The sequence below is a fragment of the Microcaecilia unicolor genome, chromosome 11 (assembly GCF_901765095.1).
Source record: "Microcaecilia unicolor chromosome 11, aMicUni1.1, whole genome shotgun sequence".
In the NCBI taxonomy this organism is placed as follows: domain Eukaryota; kingdom Metazoa; phylum Chordata; class Amphibia; order Gymnophiona; family Siphonopidae; genus Microcaecilia; species Microcaecilia unicolor.
The window spans coordinates 202274862-202302421 of record NC_044041.1 but is presented as its reverse complement, the minus strand read 5'-3'; the positions used below and the strand labels follow the sequence as shown (position 1 = coordinate 202302421).

General features: G+C 43.9%; 1 protein-coding gene across 3 annotated transcripts in view; it reads left to right on the top strand.

Annotated features, from left to right (window-relative positions):
• Positions 1-27099, top strand: part of LOC115479927 (angiopoietin-2-like) — a 76306-nt gene extending 49207 nt beyond the window's left edge. For 2 of the 3 annotated variants that reach the window (XM_030218257.1, XM_030218260.1), the window contains exons 6-9: positions 4123-4224; positions 17060-17226; positions 20938-21068; positions 25264-27098. In XM_030218257.1, the coding sequence (XP_030074117.1) occupies positions 4123-4224; positions 17060-17226; positions 20938-21068; positions 25264-25424 (561 nt within the window). In that variant the 3' untranslated portion in view covers positions 25425-27098. Of the gene's footprint in view, positions 1-4122; positions 4225-17059; positions 17227-20937; positions 21069-25263 lie in introns of all 3 variants that reach the window. The other variant, XM_030218258.1, reaches the window with a different exon arrangement.
• The last annotated feature ends 461 nt before the right edge of the window (positions 27100-27560 follow it).

Sequence of the window (27560 nt, the reverse complement as noted above, 5' to 3'; positions counted from 1 at the left end):
CTAGCACAGGGCTCTTTTTCCTGCAGCTTGGTAAAAGGACACCTCAGGGCACCTAACTTGGGTGCCAGCATTTCCACCAGGTTTCAGCAGGCATAAGTCTGGTATCTAAGGCAAATTACAATCAAAACATACATATTGCTCTCACCAATCCACCCTTAATTGAGGGGTAGCCTAGTGGTTAGTGCAGTGGATTTTGATCCTGGGGAACTGTATTGGGCAATCAAGCCATTGTGACATCACTGATGAGGTTGGCTCTTATTGGTGGAATGAGTGGAGGCGTAGCCTAGTGGTTAGTGCAGCAGACTTTGATCCTGGGGAACTGTATTGGGCAATCAAGCCATTGTGACATCACTGATGAGGTTGGCTCTTATTGGTGGAGTGAGTGGAGGAGTAGCCTAGTGGTTAGTGCAGTGGACTTTGATCCTGGGGAACTGTATTGGGCAATCAAGCCATTGTGACATCACTGATGAGGTTGGCTCTTATTGGCGGAATGAGTGGAGGAGTAGCCTAGTGGTTAGTGCAATGGACTTTGATCCTGGGGAACTGAGTTGATTCCCACTGCAGCTCCTCCTGACTCTGGGCAAGTCACTTAACCCTCCATTGCCCCTGGTACAAAATAAGTACCTGAATATATGTAAACCGCTTTGAATGTAGTTGGAAAACCCACAGAAAGGTGGTATATCAAGTCCCATTTCCCTTTCCCTATTTGAGATTCTACATGGAATGTTGCTACTATTGGAGATTCTACATGGAATGTTGTTACTATTGAGATTCTTTTGCTACTATTTGAGATTCTACATGGAATTTTGCAATTCCACTAGCAACATTCCATGTAAAAGCCTGCCCTTGCAGATCAGCAACACGGTCGCGCAGGCTTCCGTTTCTGTGAGTCTGACGTCCTGCACTCCAGGCACCCAAATCCCATCATGCACAGCTCAAAAGGGGGCATGGCCAGTGGAGGGACAAGGGTGTGTCAGAGGCAATCCAAACGTTGCATGCGTTGTTACAGAATAATGGGCCCAACGACGTTTACACCAAGTCTCAGCAGGTGTAAGTCTGTCACCCAAAGGTAGGCACAGGGTCAGCATTGCGCGTGTGCCCTTTATAGAGAATTGCATTGAATGCCAATTTATTTCAGTGCCCACTTTTGAGCACCATTTATAGAACCCAGCCTTGCACGGCAAGTTGGGTGTGCAAGTTTCTAGAATTAGAGGTTCGAGTGCAACTTTTTCCTTATATGTTTTTGTTTTCTTTTGTTCATTGTAAACTGCTTTGATGTGTATTATGCTTGAAGGGCAGGTATAAAAATTGTATCACTCCATCTGTCTGTCTATTTAAATGGTTTCTTAATTAGAGCAGGTTTTTATTTTCAAACAAACAAAACATTTTTTAAAATAATGAGTCTTACTTAAAACATATGACACGAGAACAGGAATGTGAAGGAGTGGGAGGGAAAAATTGCAGAAATGGGATTTAGTAGTTTACATAAGCAGGGAAAAGTGATAACAACGTAAACTGTAAAGCTGAAAGAATGATAATTATTCTTCTTTAGAGCTCAGGCAGTCTACTTGGGGAAGATATTCCTGGGGCTTACAACTGTAACCAGTCACAGCAAAGCCCACAAGAAAAAAGGCAGAACTCTGGGACTGGAACTCAGGCCGTTGAATTTTCTAGTCTAAAATATTGTATAGTTAAGTTCAGCACAGAGTTTAATGAGATTAACCAAACAATATTAGTAAATTTTTTTTAATGAATTCATTTATTTCTATCCCTCCTTTCAGTACCCTTCTCCACCACCACCAACTCTAGGCTCCGCCCTTTCTGCCTCGCCTCATCCCATGCTTGGAACAAACTCCCTGAGCACATACGCCAGGCCCCCTCCCTACCCATCTTCAAATCATTGCTCAAAGCCCACCTCTTCAATGTCGCTTTCGGCACCTAATCACAACACCTGTACTCAGGAAATCTAGACTACCCCAACTTGACATTTCGTCCTTTAGATTGTAAGCTCTTCTGAGCAGGGACCGTCCTTAGTTATTAATTTGTACAGCGCTGCGTAACCCTAGTAGCGCTCTAGAAATGTTAAGTAGTAGTAGTAGTAGTAGTTGTTATCCAAGGTGGATTACATAAACAAACCACTCACAATAAAAATTACATAAACAACACACAGTTGTATTCAATTCAAAGTTCCATTAAACAATCATATTAACTTCCTTACTCCGCAGCCTTGCTAACAAACTGTTACTGGTAAAGGCGGTTAGCTTAGCGAGGTTTAAAAAAAAGTCTGGATGGCGTTCTAAAGGAAACGTCCATAGACTATTATTAAATTGACTTGGGGAAAATCCACTGCTTATTTCTGGGATAAGCATCATAAAATGTATTGAGCTTTTTGGGGATCTTGTCAGGTATTTATGACCTGGATTGACCACTGTTGGAAACAGGAAGTTGGGCTTGATGGACCTTTGGTCTGTCCCAGTGTGGCAATACTTATGTACTTATGTCTCTTCATGTACCGAACACCATCACGAAAAGATGCTTCAATAATTTCTTAAATGTATTCAAATACGTCTTTCCAAAGCTAAGGACATTTTGCAGCAGTCAGAAGACTGAAATACAAAGGCCTGGAAAAAGTTTGCCTCTGTCCGCGCTGTGCTCCCGAACCATCCCGATAATATCCAGATAATGCTGGAAAGGTCTAAGCAGCTCCCTTACTCCCCTTATTTAAATCATAATTCAAAAGTACAAAGTAACAAAATCATCAGTGTTAAATATAAATATGGCATTATCACCGTGGAACTTTGGGGTCCTTTAACTAAGGTGCGCCAGCGGCGTAGCTACATGGGGCCTGAGGGGGCCTGCGCCCCCGTAGATTTGGCCCTGGCCCCCCCCTGCAGAGGATCCCCTTGAACCCCCCCTCCCGCCACCAACCCGCCGTCGCCGTCCGCCCTGCCGCCGCATCAGGACGTAAGGCGTCAGAACCAGCTGATCACAGCAGGAACTTTGTTGAACGAAGGCGCTACTCTGGCGCTGAACTGAAGAAGACTGTCTTCGGCTGCAGCAAACGAGGTATCTGATGCAGCGGGGCAGGCGGCGACGGCGGGGGAGGGTTGGTGGCGGGAGGGGGGGTTCAAGGGGGTCATCGGCAGGCGGGTCCAATGCGGCGGCGGTGATGGCTGGGGGGGGCAGTGGTGGGGCTTCTTAGCATTTAGGGGGGTTTCTATATATGGCACCTAAAAAACCTGCACGGAAAACATTTCTGCATAGGCGTAGTCTATAAGCAGTGCTTAGATATAGAATATGCGTAGTTGGCATGTCAGCGCCTAAAAGTACTCGCATCCATTTATACCAAAGAAAACGTGGTGTAGATTTAGGCGCACTGAGCCATAACTATATATATAAAAGGCAACCCCAACGTTCTGAAGCCTCCACGGAAGTTGAGGCGCCCGAGATATCCGGTGTGCCCTGGAGTGTCTGCACCGCCCTCGCGTCAAAACGTCATGACGCGTCAAAACGTCATGACGTCGAGGGCGGAGCTATTGACACTCGAGGGCCGAAACGGGCCACAGCGAACAAGGCAAGTAGCTTCAAGGGACGGAGGGAGGGGGCCCTTTGCTAGCGCCTGTTTCATTCCGCTCAGAAACGGGCATTTTTTCCTAGTATTTTATAATTACGCTTGTAAATTTTAGAAAGCCCACAAAATGCCCATTTCCCCGCCTACAATCATGCCCCTTTTTATCCTGCATGCATTAAAATTTAGGTGCAGCGCATTACAGAATACGCTTATTGATTTGTGCGTTGAAATTCTAATTATTGTCAATTAGTGCTCGTTATTTCTTGTTTAAGTGCTGTTAACAATGCTGATTGGCTTGTTAAGCTACATAATTATAATGTTGGGAAAGTTACTATGACTGGTGGAACATACCAGTGTGATTCCCACTCAGATACGAGTCATAGTGAGGGGCTAGAGAATCACATCCCTGGTGATGTAGGATTACATGATAATATAACGTTATCAGAGTATCTGTGCATGATAACCCGGGCCAATAACTTGATGTCTGTGGTGACTGGATATATTGTAGTGAGGTGTCGTTGCTCACACTGGCTGTCTTATTATTTTCAAAGGCATTCTGCAATATGGAGTCCAGTGGGGGAGGTTGGACTGTCATCCAGCACCGAAGCGATGGAACTGTGGACTTCCACCGCACCTGGAAGGAATATAAAATGGTAAGAGAGCTAGGGGGGGAAAGAGATGCTGTTTGCCCCCGGGATTCTATTTATCTATTAATTTGGATTTTGCTAATATTTTTTCAGTAGCTCAATGTGACATATTCAGGTACACTGAGTATTTCCTTGCCAGGCTCACAATCTAATTACGCATTTGAGGCAACGAAGGATTAAATGACATATCCAAGATCACAAGGTGTAGCGGTGGGATTTGAACCAGGCACCTGTAGATTGCATGTCCAGTGCTCTAATCACAAAATTACTTCTCCCTTTTAGCAAGGGTATCAGATTTCACTGTCAGGTTATGACACAAACTCTGCAGGACAAGGGTCCCCTTGTAGCTGTCCCTCTGTCTTCTGAGATGGATCCCCTTGCTCTGGGGTCCTTTTGATGTTTTGCTTCTGGCCCTGCTGTCAGGATTCAATTTCTTATTGCACCAGTGACTGCTGGTTTAGTAACTGAACTATAGCTGGCTGTTTCTCTGGATTGTGACCCAGGATGTCACAAGCTGAAGTCACCAGCATTATCACCAGATAAAAGGAAGCAGAGGTGGGTGAGATATGGGCAGAATCTGAATTCAAGAAAGCATGGAACAGGCACAGAGGACCTCTATGGCTGAGGAAAAGATGGTAGAGATTAGCAGTTTGCATGGATAGGCAGACTGAACAGACCATATGCTCTTTATCTGCTGTCATTTTCTATGTTTCATTGGAGTTTTGCATTTGCAGCAAGCTATCAAAGAGCATTATTCATTTATTTTTATTTAATTTATTTTAATTTGACTCATAGCTTTTTCGGTAGCAGCTCAAGGTGACTTATATTCAGATACAGTAGGAATTTTCTGGTCTGTTGAGGGTTCACAATTTAATTTTGTACCTGAGGCAATGAAAGGTTAAGTGACTTGCCCAAGGTCCCAAGAAGTAGCAGTGAGAGGTGCAAGTGCCCTGGACCCCCATACTGTAGGAAGCCCCAAACCTGGATGAAGCTGGAAGACATCAGCCTGTTGGTGGGCTTTGGGGACGCTCCCAAATGTCTGTCCTGGGCCACAGCATGTTTAACACTGGCCCTATTCAATATGGCAGGGACATGCGGTAGAGAATAGATTTTTCTGCACTGGATTCCATGTAATGTTATGTTATGCCAGTGTTATTACACCTGTGTGTGTTTATATCTTGTAAGAACTTAAACCTGGCACTGAAATTTGAATTACGGAAGGGCAAAGAAAATGTTTTCACAGCAAGTGGAGCAGGGAGAGGACTTGTGCTTACAGTAGAGATGAGGCCACGAATGACAAATATGACCCTCCCAGAGGAAGACACACCAACTTCCAGTGAAATCAGCAAAACAAACCCTGCCTAAAGCAAAAGTGACTTTGTAAATATTAGGTTCTAGGCTTCATATTCATAGAGTGCTGAGAAAAAAGTTCATGAGCCCTAAGTCTAATAATGAGACTTGCAAGTTTGTTACCACGATACCCTTGTTTAATTGAAACCAGTCTTTTCTTATGCAATAAAATGCGTATAAATTAAACAATTCTTTTTCTTTAGTCACAATAATGTACAAAGTAGGAACATTAAGACTAATTCAGAATTAATGTGTGAAATAGTTGAGTGAACCCCTAGTTTCCTAATTGACTAAGTGCTCAAATAATTGGGTAACAAGTAAACAGAATTTGGGCAGACTGTTCTATATAAAGGTTCAAAAGGGTTTGCGTCTGCTCTTCGCAATAAATGTTGGCAATGATCAAAAGAAACTTTACATGACCTATGAAAATGTTAGTGCTCAGCTGTCTGGGCAGGGTTACAAGATCATTTCTAAATATTTGGGGCTCCATCCAACCACTGTCTGATAGACTAGAAAAGGAAATACTTTAAAATTAAAGTGACCGTTCCCAGGAACGTTCATCATCCTGCCAAAATCACCCCAAAAGCAAATCAGAAAATCATCCACTGAGTTACTGAGAAGCTCAGACTAAGATTTAGGGATCTATGAGCTTCTCTTGCCACAACAGATGTAAAGGTTCATAGGTCAACTATCATGAAAGAAACCTAAATGGGGATGGTGTCCAAAGGAGGAGAAGCTAGAAAGAAACCATTGCTTGCTAAAAAGAACATTGTTGCCTGACTTGGCTGGTTTCACCAAAGAGCAGCTGGGTGAGCAACAAGACTTCTGGATTAATGGTCTCCAAGCAAATAAGTCAAAAATGAAACTCTACCACCATTTTTTGATGACAACCAAGAAGAGCCTGTGCTTCAGGAATTAAAGTTCAAGTAGGAAGAAATTTTGCCCATGAGGGGCAGGGTAGGGACACAACTAGACGTATAGCCTCCAGAATTGGCCCATAATCCTTCAAGTGATGTCTCATCAATGATCTGTAGAGAGAGCCATTAGCACATTTGCTGAGGGCATCTTACATTGGGGGTGTCATGGTGTGCAGCAGCTTTTCCCTTCAACACCGGACAGCTTGTCATCATTGATGGAAGTACTAATTCTGATTTATATCAGAAAAATCTAGAGAAGACCTCCAGACCATCAATCTGTTAGGCGATGCTGAGCCAAAAGTCGGTCATGCAGCAGACAATGGTCCTAAAAATTGAAGTAAATCTATTAATTTTCAACTGCACTGGCTCCCTGTCAAGGACCGTATTACATTTAAAATCTGTTCACTTGCACACAAGATCATCTATGGTGAAGCCCCTGAGTACATGCTTATTCTAATCGATCTGCCCTCCAGAAATGCCCAGAGCTCTGCAAGGACTTACCTCCAACTACATTACCCCACCTATAGGCATGTGAAATACAAGACTCTTTATGCTTCGTCATTCCCCTTCATCAGCACACAATCCTGGAACGTCCTGCCACGACAGCTTAAGGAGCTTGCTGACCATCAGCAGTTCAAGAAGTCCTTGAAGACCTTCTTATTCGCCAAGGCTTATTCCCCTGGCTCAACCTCTGTTTAACCTCTACCACTTGTTGGCTCTTCACCCCTGTCATTTCCCCATGTCATCCCGTGTACCTTCCCCTCCTTTCACATTCTGTTTCTGTGCCATCTGTATATTGAATTGTATACTCTTGATTTATGTAAGCCACATTGCGCCTGCTTATGTGGGAAAGTGTGGGGTACAAATGCACCAAAATTATTTAATTAATTAAAGAACGGCAGAAGAGATTTTGTGCCTTGGATTGTCCAAGTCAAAGCACCAACCTAACCGTACTGAAATGTGGCAAGACACGATGGGCCCTTTCATTAAGCTGCAGTAAGCACTAATTCATGCTTACTGTGGTTAAAAGAATTACCGCGGGGCGGCGTACCAAGGGCGGGGCGGTGGGGGTTGTCCGTCCCAAGTGCACGCTGCTGGGGGGAGGTGCAGAGAGCAGCTGCGGCTGTTCCGGGGCAAAGGGAGCAGGGAGCCAGCGGAGCCGAGAGCCGTGCGGCTGCTCCCAACAGCTAAAAATACACCGGGGGGGGGGGGGGGGTGCACATCCGATCCACCCTAGGTGGCAGCCGACCTAGGATCATCACTGCACTCAGGCATCCTGTGGTAGTTTTGGAATTGGCGTACACTTCCCACGTGCTAAAAAATAGAATTTATTTTTTAGCACTAGGGATGTGTCTGAGGGCAGAGAGTAGGTGTGTTCTGCCCTAATCAGTTTGCGCAGCTACATCGGTGCATGCTAACCAGTGTGTGAGCCCTTACCGCCTAGAAAATAGGGTGTCGGCATGTGCTCATGTGCTAATGGAGAAATTAGTTTGTGGCCATTAATGGGAATAATGGGAAAAGGGGCCATTTTTCAGCTGTGCTAAAAGTGGCCTCAGCAAATGGGAAAGGCCCGCGCTGGGATTAGCGCTGTCCATTTTGTAGCACAGCTAATAAAAGCACCCCAAGATGAGCTACTCGTATGAGGAATCCTTCAAATATGACATTCAAACTGTTCAATATCAAAGAATGGATAAAAATTTCAGAAGGACAGAGTGAGAGACTGATCAAAAGTAAGTTATTTCTGCTTGAGGAGCTGTCGCTGGTTCGCATCCGTTTTCTCACAGGGATGCTTACTGTTGAATCTTCTTGTTGAATAAAAAAAAATCCAAATATAGCCTATTTGAATTATTTATTCAATGGGGTTATCTTTATCTCTTATCAGATTAAGATGAATATAAATTGTTGCAAAGTACAGACCATCCTGGTGGTTCATAAAGTTGTCCTCAGCAGCGTAATTACAGGGCAAATGGTCACTGGGGCTCTGTATTCTTTCTGCTTCAGAATCAGAATGCCAGACGCTATGTTCCATCCAGTCTCAACTCTATGAAAGAGAATATTCTGGAGGTGTTTAAACAGGGCATGGCCAGAGAGTCGATTTTGGGTGGGCCTGACTGAGCCCAAGGGCACGGAATTCGCCACCCCAGTCCCGCTCCACTTTCTGCTCTCCACCCCTTCCCCCCCCCCTCCCACAAACCCAAAATGTTAAATACCTGAGCTAGCGGGGATCTCCAATCCCGCCAGCTGAAGACTTTCTCCTCCTCGGGCAGCCAGTACTCTTCCATAATGGCAGTTGGCAGCACTTGCCTTGAGCTGCTGCTGCTTCTGCTGGTAGAGCAAAAACTGAACATGGGCAGAGGGGCCAGTGTTGGTGTTGACATCAGATTGCAAGCGCTGCTGGCTGCTGTTTGGAAGAGTGCTGACTGCTCGAGGAGGAAGAAGTCTTTAGCTGGCAGCAGTGGCGTAGCCACAGGTGGGCCTGGGTGGGCCGGGGCCCATCCACTTAGGGCTCAGGCCCATCCAACAGTAGCACATGGTAATGAAAGTGCTGCTCTCCACAATACTGGCACCTTCGCCTGCTCAGTTTTCTGCGCATGCCTGCTGCAGACTACCAAGGTGGAGACTGGAGAGAAGCATTTTCCCACCAGCTGAGATATTTTTTTTGGTGTGGGGGAGAGAACATTTGGTGCCCGCCCACTTCTTGTCTAGGCCCACCCAAAATCTGCTGTCTGGCTACGCCCCTGGCTGGCAGGGTTTGTGGATCCCTACCAACCACAGCAATAGTGCCACAATTGTGGATGGGTCTAAGTCCAAATTGGGTGGGCTGAGGAGGCCCACCCAAGTTCATCTGTGGCCTACAGATAATACAAACTCCTATGTAGCAAAATGAGAGAGAAAATTACCAGAGTGACGACACTTCTGACACCATTATGTATTAATTATTATTTATTTATGACATTTATATCCCGCATTATCCCAAAACTAGATCAGATTCTATGTGGTTTACATTGAACAGAGTCAATTACTAATAAAGTTTCTAGATTTCATTGAACGTATGATATATAGAATTCAAAGTATCCAGATTAGAAGCAAAATAATTGAGGAAACATTGAAACTTGAAATGAAAAGCAATAAGATGATGAATTTTATATTTTGTGGAATTAGATGTTAGGTTGGTTTCTTCCATCGACTGTAGTCGATTTTACAAATGTGTTTTTAACAGTTTACGAAAGGAGAGATATTATCAGGCTTATTTTTGAAAGAGAAGGGCGCCCATCTTTCGACACAAATCGGGAGATGGGCTTCCTTCTCTCAGGGTCGCCCAAATCGGCATAATTGAAAGCCGATTTTGGGCGTCCCCAACTGCTTCCCGTCGCGGGGATGACCAAAGTTCCCGGGGGCGTGTCGGAGGCATAGCAAAGGTGGGACTGGGGTGTGCCTAACAGATGGGCGTCCTCAAGCAATAATGGAAAAAAGAAGGGTGTCCCTGCCGCGCATTTGGCCGACTTTACTTGGTCCATTTTTTCTTACGACCAAGCCTCAAAAAGGTGCCTGAACTGACCAGATGACCACCGGAGGGAATCAGGGATGACCTCCCCTGACTCCCCCAGTGGTGATTAACCCCCTCCCACCCTGAAAAAAACAACTTTAAAAACTTTTTTTGCCAGTCTCAAATATCATACTCAGGTCCATCGCAGCAGTATGCAGGTCCGTGGGGGGGGGGGGGGGGGGTCAGCGGAGGCATAGCAAAGGCGTGGACGTCCTTCTTTCAAACATTTTGGATGTCCTGAACTGCCCCCCCCCAATAGGGACAGCCAAATTTCAAGGGAGTGGAGTGAAGGAGTGGCCTAGTGGTTAGAGCACAGGTCTTGCAATCTAGAGGTGGCCAGTTCAAATCCCACTGCTGCTACTAGTGATCCAAAATCCAAATAAATAAAGGGGGTGTCAGAGGCATAGCAAAGGCATGGGTGTCCTTCTCACAGAAACATCCACATTTCAGATGCACCCAACACTTGGACATCCTTCAGCTGCCTGGCCAGAGGCATAGCATAGGCACCCAACACTTGGATGTCCTTCACCCATACTCAAAAAAAAAAAAAAAGACATCCCTGACAAGCACTTGGACATTTTCACCTGGACTTGTGCTTTTTTAAGGTTGTAGACGGCAATTTATTTAAGGTTGTAGACGGCTATTATACACACAGCTTGTCTGCGTGTATGAAACCGTCTTTGGCATGCGCAGAGCAGCCACACATAAAACTTGGCTGCACTGCACTGGCTTCCCCTCCTTAGGAAGGAAATCATGTGCAAATGAGCTAACAGCGAGCAGCTCATTTGCATGCGATTTCCTTCATGCATGCCCGTTCCTTTCCAAATTGCTAAGGGAATCTAGACTGAAAGCCCACCTCTTTAACATTGCTTTTGACTCGTAACCACTTGTAACCACTCGCCTCCACCTACCCTCCTCTCCTCCTTCCTGTACACATTAATTGATTTGATTTGCTTACTTTATTTCTTGTCTATTAGATTGTAAGCTCTTTGAGCAGGGACTGTCTTTCTTCTATGTTTGTGCAGCGCTGCGTACGCCTTGTAGCGCTATAGAAATGCTAAATAGTAGTAGTAGTAAGGGCTTTTCTCGTTCAGTTAGTGCATCAGTTAGTCCACTGCAGTGCCCCCTAGGGTGCCCAGTTGGTGTCCTGGCATGTCAGGGGGACCAGTGCACTATGAATGCTGGCTCCTCCCATGACCAAATGAGTTGGATTTGGTCATTTTTGAGATGGGCGTCCTCGGTTTCCATTATCGCTGAAAACCGGGGACGACCATCTCTAAGGTTGACCATCTCAACATTTATGTTGACCATCTCTAAGGTTGACCTAAATGTTGAGATTTGGGCTTCCCCGACCGTATTATTGAAACGAAAGATGGCTGCCCATCTTGTTTCGATAATACAGGTTTCCCCGCCCCTTCGCAGGGATGTCCTGCGAGGACACCCTCAGGAAAACTTGGGCGCCCCGTTCGATTATGCCCCTCCACGTGCCTTAATTGTTTAGGTAGTGAGTTCCATCTTTTGGTACTTTGAAATGAGAAACCAGCAGTGTGAAATGTTTTATATTTAATTTTATTGCATTGTGGAGTCCTTTGTAAGTCCTTTGCATTTCTAGCTGCTGTTTTTCTCAAAACTTTCAATTTTATGGTGTTGCAAAGATTTTCTGGTATATAATTATGTGTATTTATTTATTTAATTTATATACTACTCAATGATTAACATTAAAACATGCACAAAATCTCAGTTATAATTTTAGACTATGGATATTCAAAGATATAAAGATAATCAGATGATTTATCCACTTATCTTTTTGGCCTGGTATTGATCAGCCCTGTACACTTAGGCAGGGCCGCTGAATATGCAATCCAAAACTTAAACAGATGACTTATCCGATTGAACAAAGGGGACAGTCTGAGCTCTGGACGCACCGAGAAGCAACTCAGTAATGTGCATGAGAATAAGTTTCATTGCTGCAGGTTGAATCCATTAGATGTCACAACGAATTTGACCCCTGACGCAGGTGCTGTGCTCCGAAACACGGCCTGGGTCGGGTCACCACTGGAAGATTGTTTCTCAAGTCATATAATTAAAGGAATTGTGTCCCGATTTTGAAGGCTCTTGGTTCTTCTTTTTGTTTTCTGGACTTTACTTTGTACTTTTGACCCTCTCTGTGCTTGTGTGTCCCTTTTATGCCATTGCTGCCATTCCTGTACCCTCAAACAGATACATTTGCATGGGGAGCAGCTGAATATCTCAGGTATTGGTATAAATTTTGGCCCTGCCACGAGAACACGCCTGGTGTCTACTAAATCTAAATGGATACATTTTGGCCACGTGTTGAGTGTGGCCAAAATGTATCTGTTAACTGAAATCAACTTTTGCTGTTAGCCACGTAAGCGGTTTTGAATGCTGACCTGGATATCTTTGGATTCCCACTGTTTTGATGAATTCTAGTAATGGATCGTGCTGGGACCATGTGTTACACGTGGGTGACATTTCCTATGATTTGAATTCTGTATAATGTCAACTTTTTCTGACCTGCTGTCAGAGTGCAGAGATCCCATTGAGGCATATTTTCAAAGCACTTAGCCTTCCAAAGTTCCATAGAAACCTATGGAACTTTGGAAGGCTAAGTGCTTTGAAAATATGCCTGATTGAGGCCCCGAATTATCTCTTGTAAGCCTGGCTTTGTAGGTGCCAGTAATTAATAAATGAACTTAATTGGAGCAAGATTTTTTTCTGATTTACTTTTAGAGCTGGAGGATGGATTAAGATGCCATGTTTTCCTTTTATGGTTTACTGTAGCATTCAAACTAACTAACCCTCAGTGCATGTTGGAGATTTGTTTGGAAGTTGCAGAGCTGTTGGCTGACTAATGTGCTGTAATAAAATGAACAGCGAGGAAATGGATATTAAGCAGTGTCTTGGATTCTTGATGTCTAGACTTTGATACGTTATTGTAAATAGTATTTTTTTAAGTGGCTTCAATTGATAGCCACTAAATAGGCAACGTGTGTACTTAGCTCTCTTTCACTTACGTTATATAGAAACTGCCAAAAGACATCTTGATATGTTCATAGTAAACCCGACCAGGCCAAGCAATTGTACAAGGGATGCCTTAAGCTTTTTCCGGCTAAATACAGTCTCATCAATGGAACCTCAGTGCTTCCTGTCATCTAGCAGAAAATTGTGCCCCGCCCCCCCAAAAGAAAAGATTTTGAATTGATCTATGCTATCTTTGCATATCACCACTTCAGTGTTGCTGACCTGAAAACAATCAACGAAATAACTAACTTTCGCAAAACTCTGAAGACATTTTTCTTCAACAAGGCCTACAAAGAGAACCTATAGCCTCACAATCTACCTCGCCAAACTACCCAGTTATGAAAGTCCACCTTCTATACCTAACCCTAATTACTTCCTTCCTTCCTTACTCAATCTCTGCATACTAATAATTGTATCTGATATCCTGAAATGACAATGTCATAACAAAACTATGTAAGCCACATTGAGCCTGCAAATAGGTTTGAAAATGTGGGATACAAATGCAATAAATAAATAAAAAGTGGGTCCCCTCTTTGACGAACACCCCAAAATGCACATGTGGTGGTTCTAACCATGTGGTACCAACATGGGACTCTTTACAAGGGACTAGGTCAAGAAGCTACTGGATACATTTCATAAAAGCAAGCAAATTACTGACTGATTCTGGCATGTGAAATAAGTGGATTCCGCTCCAAGGAATGGGGTTATTAGGGAAGTGTCTGAGGGATTAGTTCTGGGAGGGGCTACCACAGTAAAAATGCATCCTGCAACCAGCAGGTTACCAGTGAAGCATCTCAGGGATCATTCTGCTCAATATTTGATACTTCAGAAGCATTAAAAGGAAAGCTCTCTTTATGCAGTTGATATTAACATCCCAGATGTAGCATGAAATTATAGTATCGGTGACCTGGCAAAGCATGGGAAATGGTCAAGAATTTGGCAGTTAGATTTTAATGCAAAAGCAATGTAAAGCTGTACATTCAGGTGCCAAAATTCATGAGTGCGGGTGAAATACTAATGTGTTCCATACCAGGAAAGGGATCATATTTGAGGCACTCAGAACAATTGTGATAAGGCAGTGTCCAGAGCCAGGGGAATATTAGGGTGCAGAGAGTAGAAAAAGGAAGTGATAATTTCCCTGGATAAATCATTTATGAGATGTCATCTGGAGTACTTAGCAAAGTGAACCGTAGGTCACTGGGTTTATCCCTTACAACTGGGGAAAGCTGATGTTGATAGAATACTTTGGAGAAAATAAATCCCTATGTATAACTATATAAGCAATTGTAATTGAAATGAGAGAAGTTCCCTCAGACATTTTATCACCCATGTGTTAGTCTAATAAGACCACTCTCTGGTGGGACATGGCACTTCTTTCCTTCTGTGTCCGTGGCTTTAATAAGCAAGAGCTGTTTTGATGAGTTTGGTTACCAATAGAAATCAAACAAAATAAAACATGGAAAAGAAAATAAGATGATACCTTTTTTATTGGACATAACTTAATACATTTCTTGATTAGCTTTCGAAGGTTGCCCTTCTTCCTCAGATCGGAAATAAGCAAATGTGTTAGCAGATAATATATATAAGAAAAACATCAAAGCATTACTTTGACAGTCTGACAGAGTGGGAGGGTGGGGGTATGCATGGGGACATCAAAGCTAATCAAGAAATGTATTAAGTTATGTCCAATAAAAAAGGTATCATCTTATTTTCTTTTCCATGTTTTATTTTGTTTGATTTCTATTGATAACCTTTAAGAGTGGACTAACACAGCTACCACACCCCTCTACTTAAGATGAGTTTGGTGAAAGTGGATTTCATAGACTATCAGGCTCATTTTCAAAGCACTTAGCCTCCCAAAGTTCCATAGAAACCTATGGAACTTAGCCTCCCAAAGTGCTTTGAAAATATGCCTCATTGTCTTTGCAAAATAATTACAATCAGATCCAAGTGGCCGAGCCTTCACTACATTCTAATGACCAATGGGAAATGTAGAACATAAATCGTGACCAAGAAAAGTCAACATCAGCAAAGAACATTCAGTCCTGGTCACAGTGTGCCACATGCCAAAAACAGGGCGGTAAACAGAAACATGGCAAATGAATCTGCACTTTTTATAGGAACAGCTCCATTAACATTAGTTACTACTAGCTGGTTTTAAGAGTCCTTAAGCTATTTTTTTTTTTACCCCTTTGGGTACAACCAGTTCAACATTTTTAAAGCAAAGAGGAAGAAATTCCCTGTCTCTGAAACCTATAGGTTTTATTTATTTATTGGGATTTATTAACTCCCTTTATGAAGAGATTCACCCAAGGCGGTCTACAGCTGGCAGAGTTTAACATAAAACCTACAATTTTGTTAACAGAATAACAATAGTAAAAATGACTACATATAAACATAAATGAGGTAAACATGAGAACAGCAAATTAAAACCTAGTAATAGGACTACCATGAAACTAGATCAAAAATATACACATTTAACAGCACTGAAATCCAAATAAGAGATATATAATACAATGTCAACATAATATTAATTAAATATCTAATAAGTATGCATTAGAACATTCAACTAACATGGATATGATGCCAATGTTTTTCTACAATACAGTTTACCATATAGCTGAGGGACCAAGAGCAGATATATGATGGGAACAAGATGGGTGGTACAGAGTCAATTGGGATAAATAGATGGGTGGCTAATTCAAGAGAAATTCTTTGTAAAGTTGATCAAGATATAAGGAGCTGCTCTAAGTTACAGTGGGTGTATCAAACTAGTCCAGGTGCAGAATGAGTGTATAGCCAGTCGCCCTATGAATTAAAGGCTTGGGAGAAGAGCCAGACTTTCTGGTCTCTGTGTATCTATAGAATGTATATGGTGCATGGTACGAATACATCCCAGTCTACCTGGTGAATGCAGATCAGCCCTGCACCAAAGCTCTCTAGTTGCTGATGCTCTGTTGGACCAAATATTGGTCATTAAAAGACAAGGGACTAGCATCCAAAAATTTGGCACCAAAATGAAATTCGCTTAGGCGTACTTCATAGAATAAGCCGCGTGGTTTATAGAATACACTGAGCACCAGTCCAATTGACTAAATTTAGTTGCGGTCAATTATGTCAAGTAAAACCTTGTGTACATCCCAACGCCTAAATTAGGTGCGGAGCGGGTGTATTCTATAACAGCCCATGACCTGTCCATTCCATGCCCACGCCCATAACCACACCCACTTTTCAACTATGCAACTTATATTTACTCACACCACGTTACAGAATACGCTTAGCAAGTAGTGCTTGTAAATTCTAATTAATGCCAATTAGTGCTGATAATTGGTTGTTAACATCCAATTATCAGCACTGATTAGCTTGTTAACTAATTAAGTTATGCACGTTGTTATGGAATACACTTCGACTTCTGTGTGGAAATCGTGGCGTGATATATAGAATCCCGGGGAATACAACCTGGTCAGCAGACACCAGGATGGCCAAACAGGAAACTGTAGTACGGTGAAATAATTTATTTATTAAACAAAGCTCAGAAAGCTGTTCATGGCTCACTTTTTGGCAGATGCCTGCAGCAGGCATAAAACATTTGACAGTATCAAAAGGTTAATACGCACAGATGTGGATCCAGTGCATAACAGTAATCTTCCTGTGAAACCACAGCAAACTCCTAGCTCAAAAAGAGTTGAGATGAGAGTTCACTATGGTTTATCAGGACGATTTCTGTTACACATGATTGTGCATCAGTTGTGCACAGAAGCGGTACACAAAGCCTACAACACCCTATTATTTCAGCCCATGAGTCAGTTCTGTTTTCACGCTCATTAGAAACATCGAATTGTCCAGTAGGTCGTACTCATCACAGGAAATCCAGAACTACAAACTCATAGATGGCCTGGGGTAAAACCAGGCCCGGCTCAGCATGTCCCCGGAGCTACCCCAGAACCCTGCTTCTTACCGGCTGTGATGTGTTTGTCCTTTGCAGGGTTTCGGCTCCCCTTCAGGAGAATACTGGCTGGGAAACGAGTATGTTCACAAGTTAACTTCGCAGGGCACGTACAATCTTCGGATCCAGCTGAAGGACTGGGAGAACCAAGAAGCTTACTCACACTATGACCAGTTTTCCGTAGGCAGTGAAGAGCAAAATTACCGGTGAGTCGCACAGATGTAACCTGATCCCTGTTTTCCAAATTTCTTACTGTGGGCACAGAATGAGGAAACTCTTACAAACAGCTTCAAATGTTCTGTGCCATTCGTGTACACCAGTGGTTCCCAAACCTGGTCCTGGAGGCACCCCAGTCAGTCAGGTTTTCAGGATATCCACAATGAATATTCATGAGGGAGATTTGCATAATGAATATTCATTGTGGATATCCTAAAAACCTGACTGTCTGGGGTGCCTCCAGGACCAGGTTGGGGAACCACTGATGTACACAATATATTAAAATTCACAATTATGAGGTGTAATCGGCCTTTCTGTTGGCCCTGTTGCTTTAATCTTGTGCACATTTTCCACTGATGGATTATATCGCCAGAGATGCCAACAATGACGCAATGCTCTTAATCTGCCCCAGGCCAACAAACAACATGCCACAAAGTACAAAGGAGCTGGTACCACCCAAGCAGCGATCTGTGTCTGGCAGCCCAACAGCTGAATGCTTACAATGCAGGGAACGCTGTTCCTCCCTCTACTTCCAAACAAGCCATCACTGGCACAATAGAAACAGGAGACGGGAGCCATGTCAGCTTCACAAGTCCTCTAATAAGATCTCGTTGTTGACCATTGTTCCACCAGCGGTGCTGCATTTGGAAAGGGATCTGTGGGTTGGAATGGTTGTTTTGCCATTTCTCCCTTGTTCCTGTGGAATGAAGAGTTGTGTCACGAAAGCAGTAGAACCCATATCTTAATCAACGTCTTTTCTGCTACTCCATCCTCCGTCCCCAGTGCCCACTGCTTTTCTTTTTCATCTCTTAACATTTCCTACTCAAGGCCACCCGTGGTACCTGTAGCTGAGCAGTGTCAGGCCAGCTGGCAACAACCAAGACTAGACTCGGTGCCACAAGCAGGCGGACCTACCCCTGGATTCTATATATGGCTATAATGCTTGTCTGATACGTCAGAAGTACTGATCTGCCCCCCTCCATTTTTGCAGTCTGGCTACGCAGCGGTCTGGGGGGGGGGGTGACAGCTGCAGTCCTGGGGGGGCCGGGGGCGCAGCAGCCTGGGCCCAGTCTCTCAGTGGTCCTGCCATAATGTGTAGGCTTTAGTGGCTGCTCGGTCACCCGCTATCATTGCTTGTTTAAAGCTGAAGAATTACTCAGCCACAAAAGGACTGGATTGTGGCACAGGAGATGACTTTATACGTTATTTTGCTGCCTTGATTTCCCTGATCAGTGATGTCAGCAGTTGTAGGAAAACTGGTTCCTTTGTTCTTGTGATTGAGATTTGGTGGTGCAGGGGTTTGGTCTGATTTCAAACTAAAGCCTAGAGCTACTGAGGTGCGTTAGCATGTCAACACATGCAAGTGCCATTAACGCCTGTTAAGCCCCATTGCTTAAAACCGGACCTGCAGTAAAATAACGCACTAACGGCACTAGCGCCTGTTAACGCAGTATCACGTTACTCACTCTAGTTACAAGACAGGATTTTACGGTTCTACAGGAGAGAGGGGTGTACGTGGACAGAAATGTGTTCAGAAGACAAACTAATTTCCCTTATGCTAAAATGAGAAAAGTAAAAAACTACATTTTTGGGTGACCAGCTGCTTTCGGCCAAACAGCATGGCTGAACATAAGTTTTTCTTTCTTTCTTTGCAGCACCAGTACAATATGGTAGATGTAACAGAGTCTTTTCCAGAATTAAGAAATCTCTACCAAAGTCCCAGCATGCAAAGAGATAACAGTTATTAAACACACCTGCTTGTTCTGTTTCTCATGACCCTCAATTAGTTAGGTGGTCTGGAAATGACAATAAATGTGATTTTATGTGGTGTTTGGGATTAGATAAGCTTCAGAGATCCCCTTGGCAATTTCAGGCTTGTTCTCCAAAATGCATTTTACAAGCAGAGCAGCTTCTCTAATGAGACCCAAGAGTGACATTTGTTGGACAGAAACCAGAAACTTGAAGTCATGATGCTTTCCAAGAAATGTACACACTCTTGAAATATTTCAAACTGCTGATGTGAGACAGGGGCAGTGAGGGAGCTGCATCTGGAACACAGGGACTCCTGCGATCTTGGGTCCTGGGGACCTTGCTGGTTGCTCTGTGACCCTGTCGGGGAAATGTCCATGCACCGAACGCAAGGCTGGTCATTCTGAATCACATCCAAAACAGAGAACCTTCCACAAGCAATAGGAGCAGCTGATCTCCGGTGAAGTTGCTCCTTAAATATTGCAGAAATCTTTATTCCATTCTCCCTGAAAGAATATTGCTTTTTTTCCAGCTCTGCACTGGGGAATTGAGTGCTCTTGCCTTCGGAATGCAATGCAGCCTTGTGAGGTATCTGCTGCTCCGCTCTCTGCTGGGGTAATGTATACAGCAAGTGCTTGTTTGCCCCCTTCCAAGATAAATACCCAGACATCTAAGAAACAGAGGAGTAAATATTCATCCGGCATTGCTGAGTGATTTCTTTAGACACTGGTGGCTTTATATACAGATATTCAATGCCAGGCATGTCCAGTCATCAGCACTGACTATCCGAGTATGAGTGGACAGCTGACACTTACCTAGCTAGGCCAATATTCAGCCTTTAACCAGATAGGTGAAACTGGACAAAGATAGGACTGTGTTTTATGGTCTGGTTACTTTATGCGGTTAATAGCTGAACTGCATAAGTGCTGACCCTGCTCTGACTCTATCTCCAGACCACCAACAAGACAGCCAGTTTTGGCACAGGCAACTAGAGAGGATAGTCAGCAGAATTATCCGATTAAACACCACTGTGTGTTCCTGGATAGCCCCACATAGGTGATTTAACTGACCAGGAACTTCTTCTGTCCGGTTAAATTATGCACGATCAGGTCTGTTAGGTCTCTTTTTACTACTGATGCTCTGAGACTAATCATTATTTCTACAGCTTTGAGTAATACAGACTATTGTAATTCTTTGTTAAAAGGTATTTGTTTTACTAAAATTCGTCATCTTCGATTGTTGCAGTATATGAACATCAGGCTTCTTAAAGGTGCACGGAAATGGGATCATATCACTCCACTTTTGATGGAGCAGGAAGAGGTGGGATAACTGAACTGTAACTCCCAAATTCTCATATTCACCTTTATCTGGAAACATTTCAGATGTTAGAGCAATTCATCCACATTAATACAAATTCTGATAAAGGTGAAATGAAGTGGTAGGACTTTTATTGAAGTGAAGGAGTAGCCTAGTGGTCAGAGAATCAGTCTTGACATCCCAAAGTGGTTGGTTCAAATCCCACTGCTGCTCTTTGTGGTCTTGGGCAAGTCAGTTAACCCTCCATTGCCTCAAGTACAAAATTAGATTGTGAGCCCTCCAGGGACAGAGAACTACCCAGTGGTACCTGAATGCAATTCACCTTGAGCTACTACTGAAAAAAGTGTGAGCAAAATCCAAATAAATATGACTCAAGTTTCTCTCTGCAGATGTGCACACTGGTAAACTCTGGCAACCAGGATAAGATTTAGAGATGGCGGAGGGGCAAGGGAGAGAAGGCCTAAATCTGCTTCTATCTTCTGCCTTCCCCCAGAGAAACGTCTCCTCTTATCCAAAGACAAGAAGTCAGGGTTCCCTTTATCTTGTAGACTGCACTGTCATGGATCTTTTTCTGTGATATCAATCACAGACCTACCGTCAAATGTGTCTCATTGATCATGTCTGGTTCCTAACAGGCTCCATGTGCAAGGATACAGTGGAACAGCAGGAAGGACAAGCAGCTTCAGCCCATCAGGAACTGACTTCAGTACCAAGGATGCCGATAATGACAAATGCAGCTGCAGATGTTCCCAGATGGCAACAGGAGGTAAGGTAGAAGGGAGGAAGAGCAGGGTAGGATGGAGGTGGGGCTTAAAGACACTTCCTTTCGGATGGTGCCACACCACAAGCAACTCATTGCTGCTCCTTGTGATCTTGGGCATTGCCTGAGATACAAACAGATTGTAAACCCTCCAGAGATAGTGTTTCTCAATCCAGTCCTCGAGGCATTCCCAGCCAGTCGGGCTTTCAGGATATCCACAATGAATATGCATGAATAGATCTGCATACACTGCCTCCTTGGTCTCTCATGCATATTGTGGAATACATCTCTGAGGAAGGGAAAACTCAGTCACTGTCCTGCTTATAATCGAAATAGAAAAACGCCTATATTGTGACCCAAATCGGGAGATAGACGTTTGTCTCACAAAAACAAATAAAGCGGTATAATCAAAAGCCAAATTTGGACGTTTTCAACTGCACTCCGTCGCGGATGTGGACAAAGTTTATGGGGGCGTGTCGAAGGTGTGGTGAAGGCGGAACTGGGGTGTGGTTATCGGGCGATCAGAGATGGGCGCCTTTCGCCGATAATGGAAAAAAAATATGCGTTTTTAGCGAGAATTTAGGGCACTTTTCCTGGACCCTGTTTTTCCACGAATATGGCCCCAAAAAGTGCCCTAAATGACCAGATGACCACTGGAGGGAATCGGGGATGACCTCCCCTGACTCTCCCAGTGGTCACTAACCCCCTCCCACCACAAAATATGACGTTTCACAACTGTTTATTTTCACCCTCAAATGTCATACCCACCTCCCTGGCAGCAGTATGCAGGTCAATGGAGCAGTTATTAGGGGGTGCAGTGGACTTCAGGCAGGTGGACCCAGGCCCATCCCTCCCCTACCTGTTACAATTGTGCTGCTTAATGCTTATTAGTCGTCCAACCCCCCAAACCCACTGTACCCACATGTAGGTGCCCCCCTTCACCCCTTAGGGCTATAGTAATGGTGTAGACTTGTGGGCAGTGGGTTTTGAGGGGGATTTGGGGGGCTCAACACCCAAGGGAAGGGTGCTATGCACCTGGGAGCTGTTTTACCTTTTTTTTTTTTTTTGTGAAAGTGCCCCCTAGGGTGACCGGTTGGTGTCCTGGCATGTGAGGGGGACCAGTGCACTACGAATCCTGGCCCCTCCCACGAATAAATGTCTTGGAGTTATTCGTTTTTGAGCTGGGCGCTTTCGGTTTCCATTATCGCTGAAAAACAAAAACGCCCAGCTCAAAAAAAGATAAACGTCCATGTTTTTCGAAAATTCGGTCCGCCCCTTCACGGACCCGTTCTCGGAGATAAACGCCCATGGAGATAGACGTTTCCGTTCGATTATGCCCCTTCACGTCTTTTTCCCCTCCCTCCTCCTGACCACTACAATATTCATTGTGGATATCTTGAAAACCCTGGCTGGGTATGCCCCAGGGACTGGATTCAGAAGCACCAATCTAATGTACCTGAACGTAACTCACCTTGAGCCAGTGGCGTAGCTACGTGGGGCCTGAGGGGGCCCGGGCCCCCGCAGATTCACCCCTGGCCCCCTGCCGACGACCCCCCTCCTGCCACCAACCCTCCCCCACCATCGCCGCCAGCCCCGCTACCGCATGATTTACCTTGATTGCTGGCGGGGATGCCCAAACCCCGCCAGCCAAGAGTGTTCTTCAGCGCTGGAGTTAGTAAACTCCGGCGCCCTCATTCAAGGAAGTTCGTCTGAAATTTCAGCTGGTTTTGACGCATTTACGTCCTGCACGGGGCTACATGCACGGTGCAGGACGTAAGGCGTCAAAACCAGCTGATCCTTCAGACGAACTTTCTTGAATGAAGGCGCCGGAGTTTACTAACTCCAGCGCTGAAGAACACTCTTGGCTGGCGGGGTTTGGGCATCCCCGCCAGCAATCAAGGTAAATCATGCGGTAGCGGGGCTGGCGGCGATGGTGAGGGAGGGTTGGTGGCGGGAGGGGGGGGGAGTTTAAGAGTGTCGGCGCGATTGAGCGGGGGAAGGGGGGTTGCCGGAGGGGGGGAGGCGGCTTAACAGTGCCCCCCCATCTCGGGCTCTGGCCCCCCCTCCTGGCAAGGTCTGGCTAAGCCCCTGCCTTGAGCTACAACTGACAAAAAAAAGCCTGAGCCAAATCCCCAATCCCTTCCCTTGTTAAACACAAATCTTATTTCAGTTTCCCACTTGTGTTCATCCTTGTTTGCAAGACACCGTTATATTTCAGTTATAGTAACTCATCCATTTTTGTTCAATCTACAGGGTTAATTTTTCAATAATATTTTGGCAAAAAAAAATGTCTACAGTAATTTAGTACGGGCTTCCCTTTCATTGTCTGCAAACGGTCAGACAAACCCTTACTAGATTAAACCTCCTATTTGTCTGTTCAACTTTGCTTCCTAGACTTAATCCCCCCCCCCCCCCCCCCTAGATCCCACCATCACTTGGGAAGGCCCATGATATAACTAAAAGATAGGAGAACTTAAATGGCACTAAGAGTTATAGTCATACTCCTCTGGGAGTTTAGCTTCTCACTTTCAGACTTCCTGCTAACACATTTGCTTATTTCCGATCTGACGAAGGGCAACCTTCAAAAGCTAATCAAGAAATGTATTATGTCCAATAAAAAAGGTATCATCTTATTTTCTTTTCCATGTTTTATTTCTATAGATTCTACATGGAATGTTGCTATTCCACTAGCAACATTCCATGTAGAAGTCGGCCCTTGCAGATCACCAATGTGGCCGCGCAGGCTTCTGCTTCTGTGAGTCTGATGTCCTGCACGTACGTGCAGGACGTCAGACTCACAGAAACAGAAGCCTGCGCAGCCTTCTACATGGAATGTTGCTAGTGGAATAGCAACATTCCATGTAGAATCTCCAATAGTAGCAACATTCCATGTAGAATCTCCAATAGTAGCAACAGAATCTCCAATAGTAGCAACATTCCATGTAGAAGTCGGCCCTTGTAGATCACCAATGTGGCCGCGCAGGCTTCTGCTTCTGTGAGTCAGACTCACAGAAACAGAAGCCTGCGCAGGAATGTTGCTAGTGGAATAGCAACATTCCGTGCAGGACGTCAGACTCACAGAAACAGAAGCCTGCGCAGCCTTCTACATGGAATGTTGCTAGTGGAATAGCAACATTCCATGTAGAATCTCCAATAGTAGCAACATTCCATGTAGAATCTCCAATAGTAGCAACAGAATCTCCAATAGTAGCAACATTCCATGTAGAAGTCGGCCCTTGTAGATCACCAATGTGGCCGCGCAGGCTTCTGCTTCTGTGAGTCAGACTCACAGAAACAGAAGCCTGCGCAGGAATGTTGCTAGTGGAATAGCAACATTCCGTGCAGGACGTCAGACTCACAGAAACAGAAGCCTGCGCAGCCTTCTACATGGAATGTTGCTAGTGGAATAGCAACATTCCATGTAGAATCTCCAATAGTAGCAACATTCCATGTAGAATCTCCAATAGTAGCAACAGAATCTCCAATAGTAGCAACATTCCATGTAGAAGTCGGCCCTTGTAGATCACCAATGTGGCCGCGCAGGCTTCTGCTTCTGTGAGTCAGACTCACAGAAACAGAAGCCTGCGCAGGAATGTTGCTAGTGGAATAGCAACATTCCGTGCAGGACGTCAGACTCACAGAAACAGAAGCCTGCGCAGCCTTCTACATGGAATGTTGCTAGTGGAATAGCAACATTCCATGTAGAATCTCCAATAGTAGCAACATTCCATGTAGAATCTCCAATAGTAGCAACAGAATCTCCAATAGTAGCAACATTCCATGTAGAAGTCGGCCCTTGTAGATCACCAATGTGGCCGCGCAGGCTTCTGCTTCTGTGAGTCTGACGTCCTGCACGTACGTGCAGGACGTCAGACTCACAGAAACAGAAGCCTGCGCAGGAATGTTGCTAGTGGAATAGCAACATTCCATGTAGAATGTCCAATAGTAGCAACATTCTATGTAGAATCTCCAATAGTATCTATTTTACTGTCATAGTAATGCTTGAATGTTTTCACTTATATACACTGTCAGCTAGCACATTTGCTTATTTCCGATCTGAGGAAGAAGGGCAACCTTCGAAAGCTAATCAAGAAATGTATTAAGTTATGTCCAATAAAAAAGGTATCATCTTATTTTCTTTTCCATGTTTTATTTTGTTAGACTTCCTGCAGTAATATACCCTTTCTCCTCTCTTTTGTAGGTTGGTGGTTTGAGGCTTGTGGCCCCTCCAACCTGAATGGAATTTACTATCCTGGTGGTCTCAGTACCATCAAATACAATGGAATTAAGTGGCACTACTGGAAAGGACCTACTCATGGTCTCAAGGCTGTCAGCATGATGATTAGGCCTGCTGACCCCTAGGAGGTGCTGTGGGCTAAGAGTGACATCACCAAAGTCTCTGACCAGAACTCAAAGGGGCATTGTTTTAGTTAAAAACAGAAACAGAAGAACCAGCAAACAGCAAATGGTTCGGCATTTGGACCTCTCAAAAGGAATTCCGGCTTGTGGAATACTGGGGCTAGAGAGGTCTATGAGTTGCCAAATTGCCCTGGGCTTGAGCTTTGCCCTGTGACTTTCTAGAGTTAGGTCTTTGTACTCCATAGACCAAGTTGACTTCTCTTTACCACTGTTGATGGGTGCTAAGCTGGCCAGACAGACTCATTATGGAGGTAAATCCTCTCTTGTCATGTTGCTTGACAACTTTATCTTTTTGTTGAACTGAAGAAGTAGATAGGACAAAGGAAAAATAAGCAATTTCCTAAATCTATATCCTCCTGTGCTTCTTGGAGCTTATCAGAAGGTCTGTTGGGTTTTCTGGAAGCTTAATGCTAGGATGTGAACATACTGGAGTCTTGGAGTGTATTCAAGAATGACACACTTCAGTGACTTAACGAAGAAGGAGCAAAACAATTGGTTTGGATTTCAGGATTTCATAAAGAAAGAAGATTCTTGGGACACTACATTTGGTTTCACTAGTTGGACATTTATTAGATTTCCCCAAGTATAACAGCCAGGCTAGGATGAACTTACTCAGACGAACCCAGGCTCTTTCTGTAAGGTCCTCGTAGTTATCAAGTGTCCAGAAGCTGATACACACTGTGGAAAGAACTGCTAACAATTATGCAGGTTTTTAAAAAAAATTCATGCTATTTTTATGCACTTTAAAAAAAAACCATTCTTGGAGGAATACCATCCAGACAATAAAACCTAGATCTATCAACAATTCTGCAAGAATCTTTCTTACTTCTACCTTAGATACAGCTACCTAATCATGTGGGTTTAAACAGTGAAGTGACTGCCCTCATCATCTGACAACTTCAAAATCATTTCAAACAACCCCACTGAGAAATAATATTCAAAATTAACAAAATGTGAAAAGATAATCGTTTGGCAAGATTTTCCCCATGAAATAGAAAATCATTCACGTGAAAATGTTACAGGTATCAGAATTGTATATTGTGATTATGATGTTTAAATGAATAATCATTTCACTGCCTCCAGTATCTACTGGGCTCTGTTCTTTGCGAAATAATTGCAATCCTAGTGTGTTGAGTAGAATCCTGCAATCATTAAAAATTATGGACTAGGAGGGCAGGAGGAAGCAGCCGTGTGAATCGTTCTGAAATTGGGCCAGTGTGTCATCACTCGTTAGATAGCGGAACACTTTCTCCACAGATTGTTCTGTGAGGGGAGACATCGACCTTCCTATCATCAAAACATCAATGCATAGATTTACCTGAATTTCTCCATGGACAAGCAGGATAAGGGCAGTCACATAGAGGTGACATCATCACATGATGGTGTCAGCTCAGTACTGAGCGATGGATCCTGAGACTGCAGGACTCTCAGCTCCAGGTTTTTATTCCCTAGGGGTTGCACATTAAAAAAATTGGTTTGTTTCGAGTATTCTTTTGTTTATTATCATGTGCCATTCTTATGGAGAGCTTGCTTACTAAGAATAGTGCAAATTACTTATGACAATGAAACCCCACCCCCTCTGGAAATTTCTGGAATTTTTCTGGTTTCCTGTTTTAAAAATGAAATGACTTGAGGAAGGAGGTTTTAACCTCTGGAAGCTAATCAAAAAAAGGATTAAGTTAGTTCGATAAAAAGGTATCACCTTATATTCTATTTTTTTAAAACATACCATAGGATATGTCATTTCTTTCGTTTTATTATAATCTTTGCTCTACTGTGTTCTCTTATTCTCAGTGAACTGGAGAATTTCATAGAGCTGCATATGATCCCCAGAATTTTGCCATTCTTCGACTATCTTTACTGAACTGTGCACTAGGGGGGAAGCCTGTTGTGTGAAGGTGACAAGGAAGCCCCAGAATTTCCACATAAATGAACTCTGGTGTGGCAGAAAGTGAGTGGAAATAGAGTGAGGCCCTCCCCTCCCCTCCATCCATCGTTGATCTCTATATAAATCAGGACACGCACTGTGTTAAATAAACATTTACGTTTGTTGAAACAACTCCTGACCAGTTCATGCAT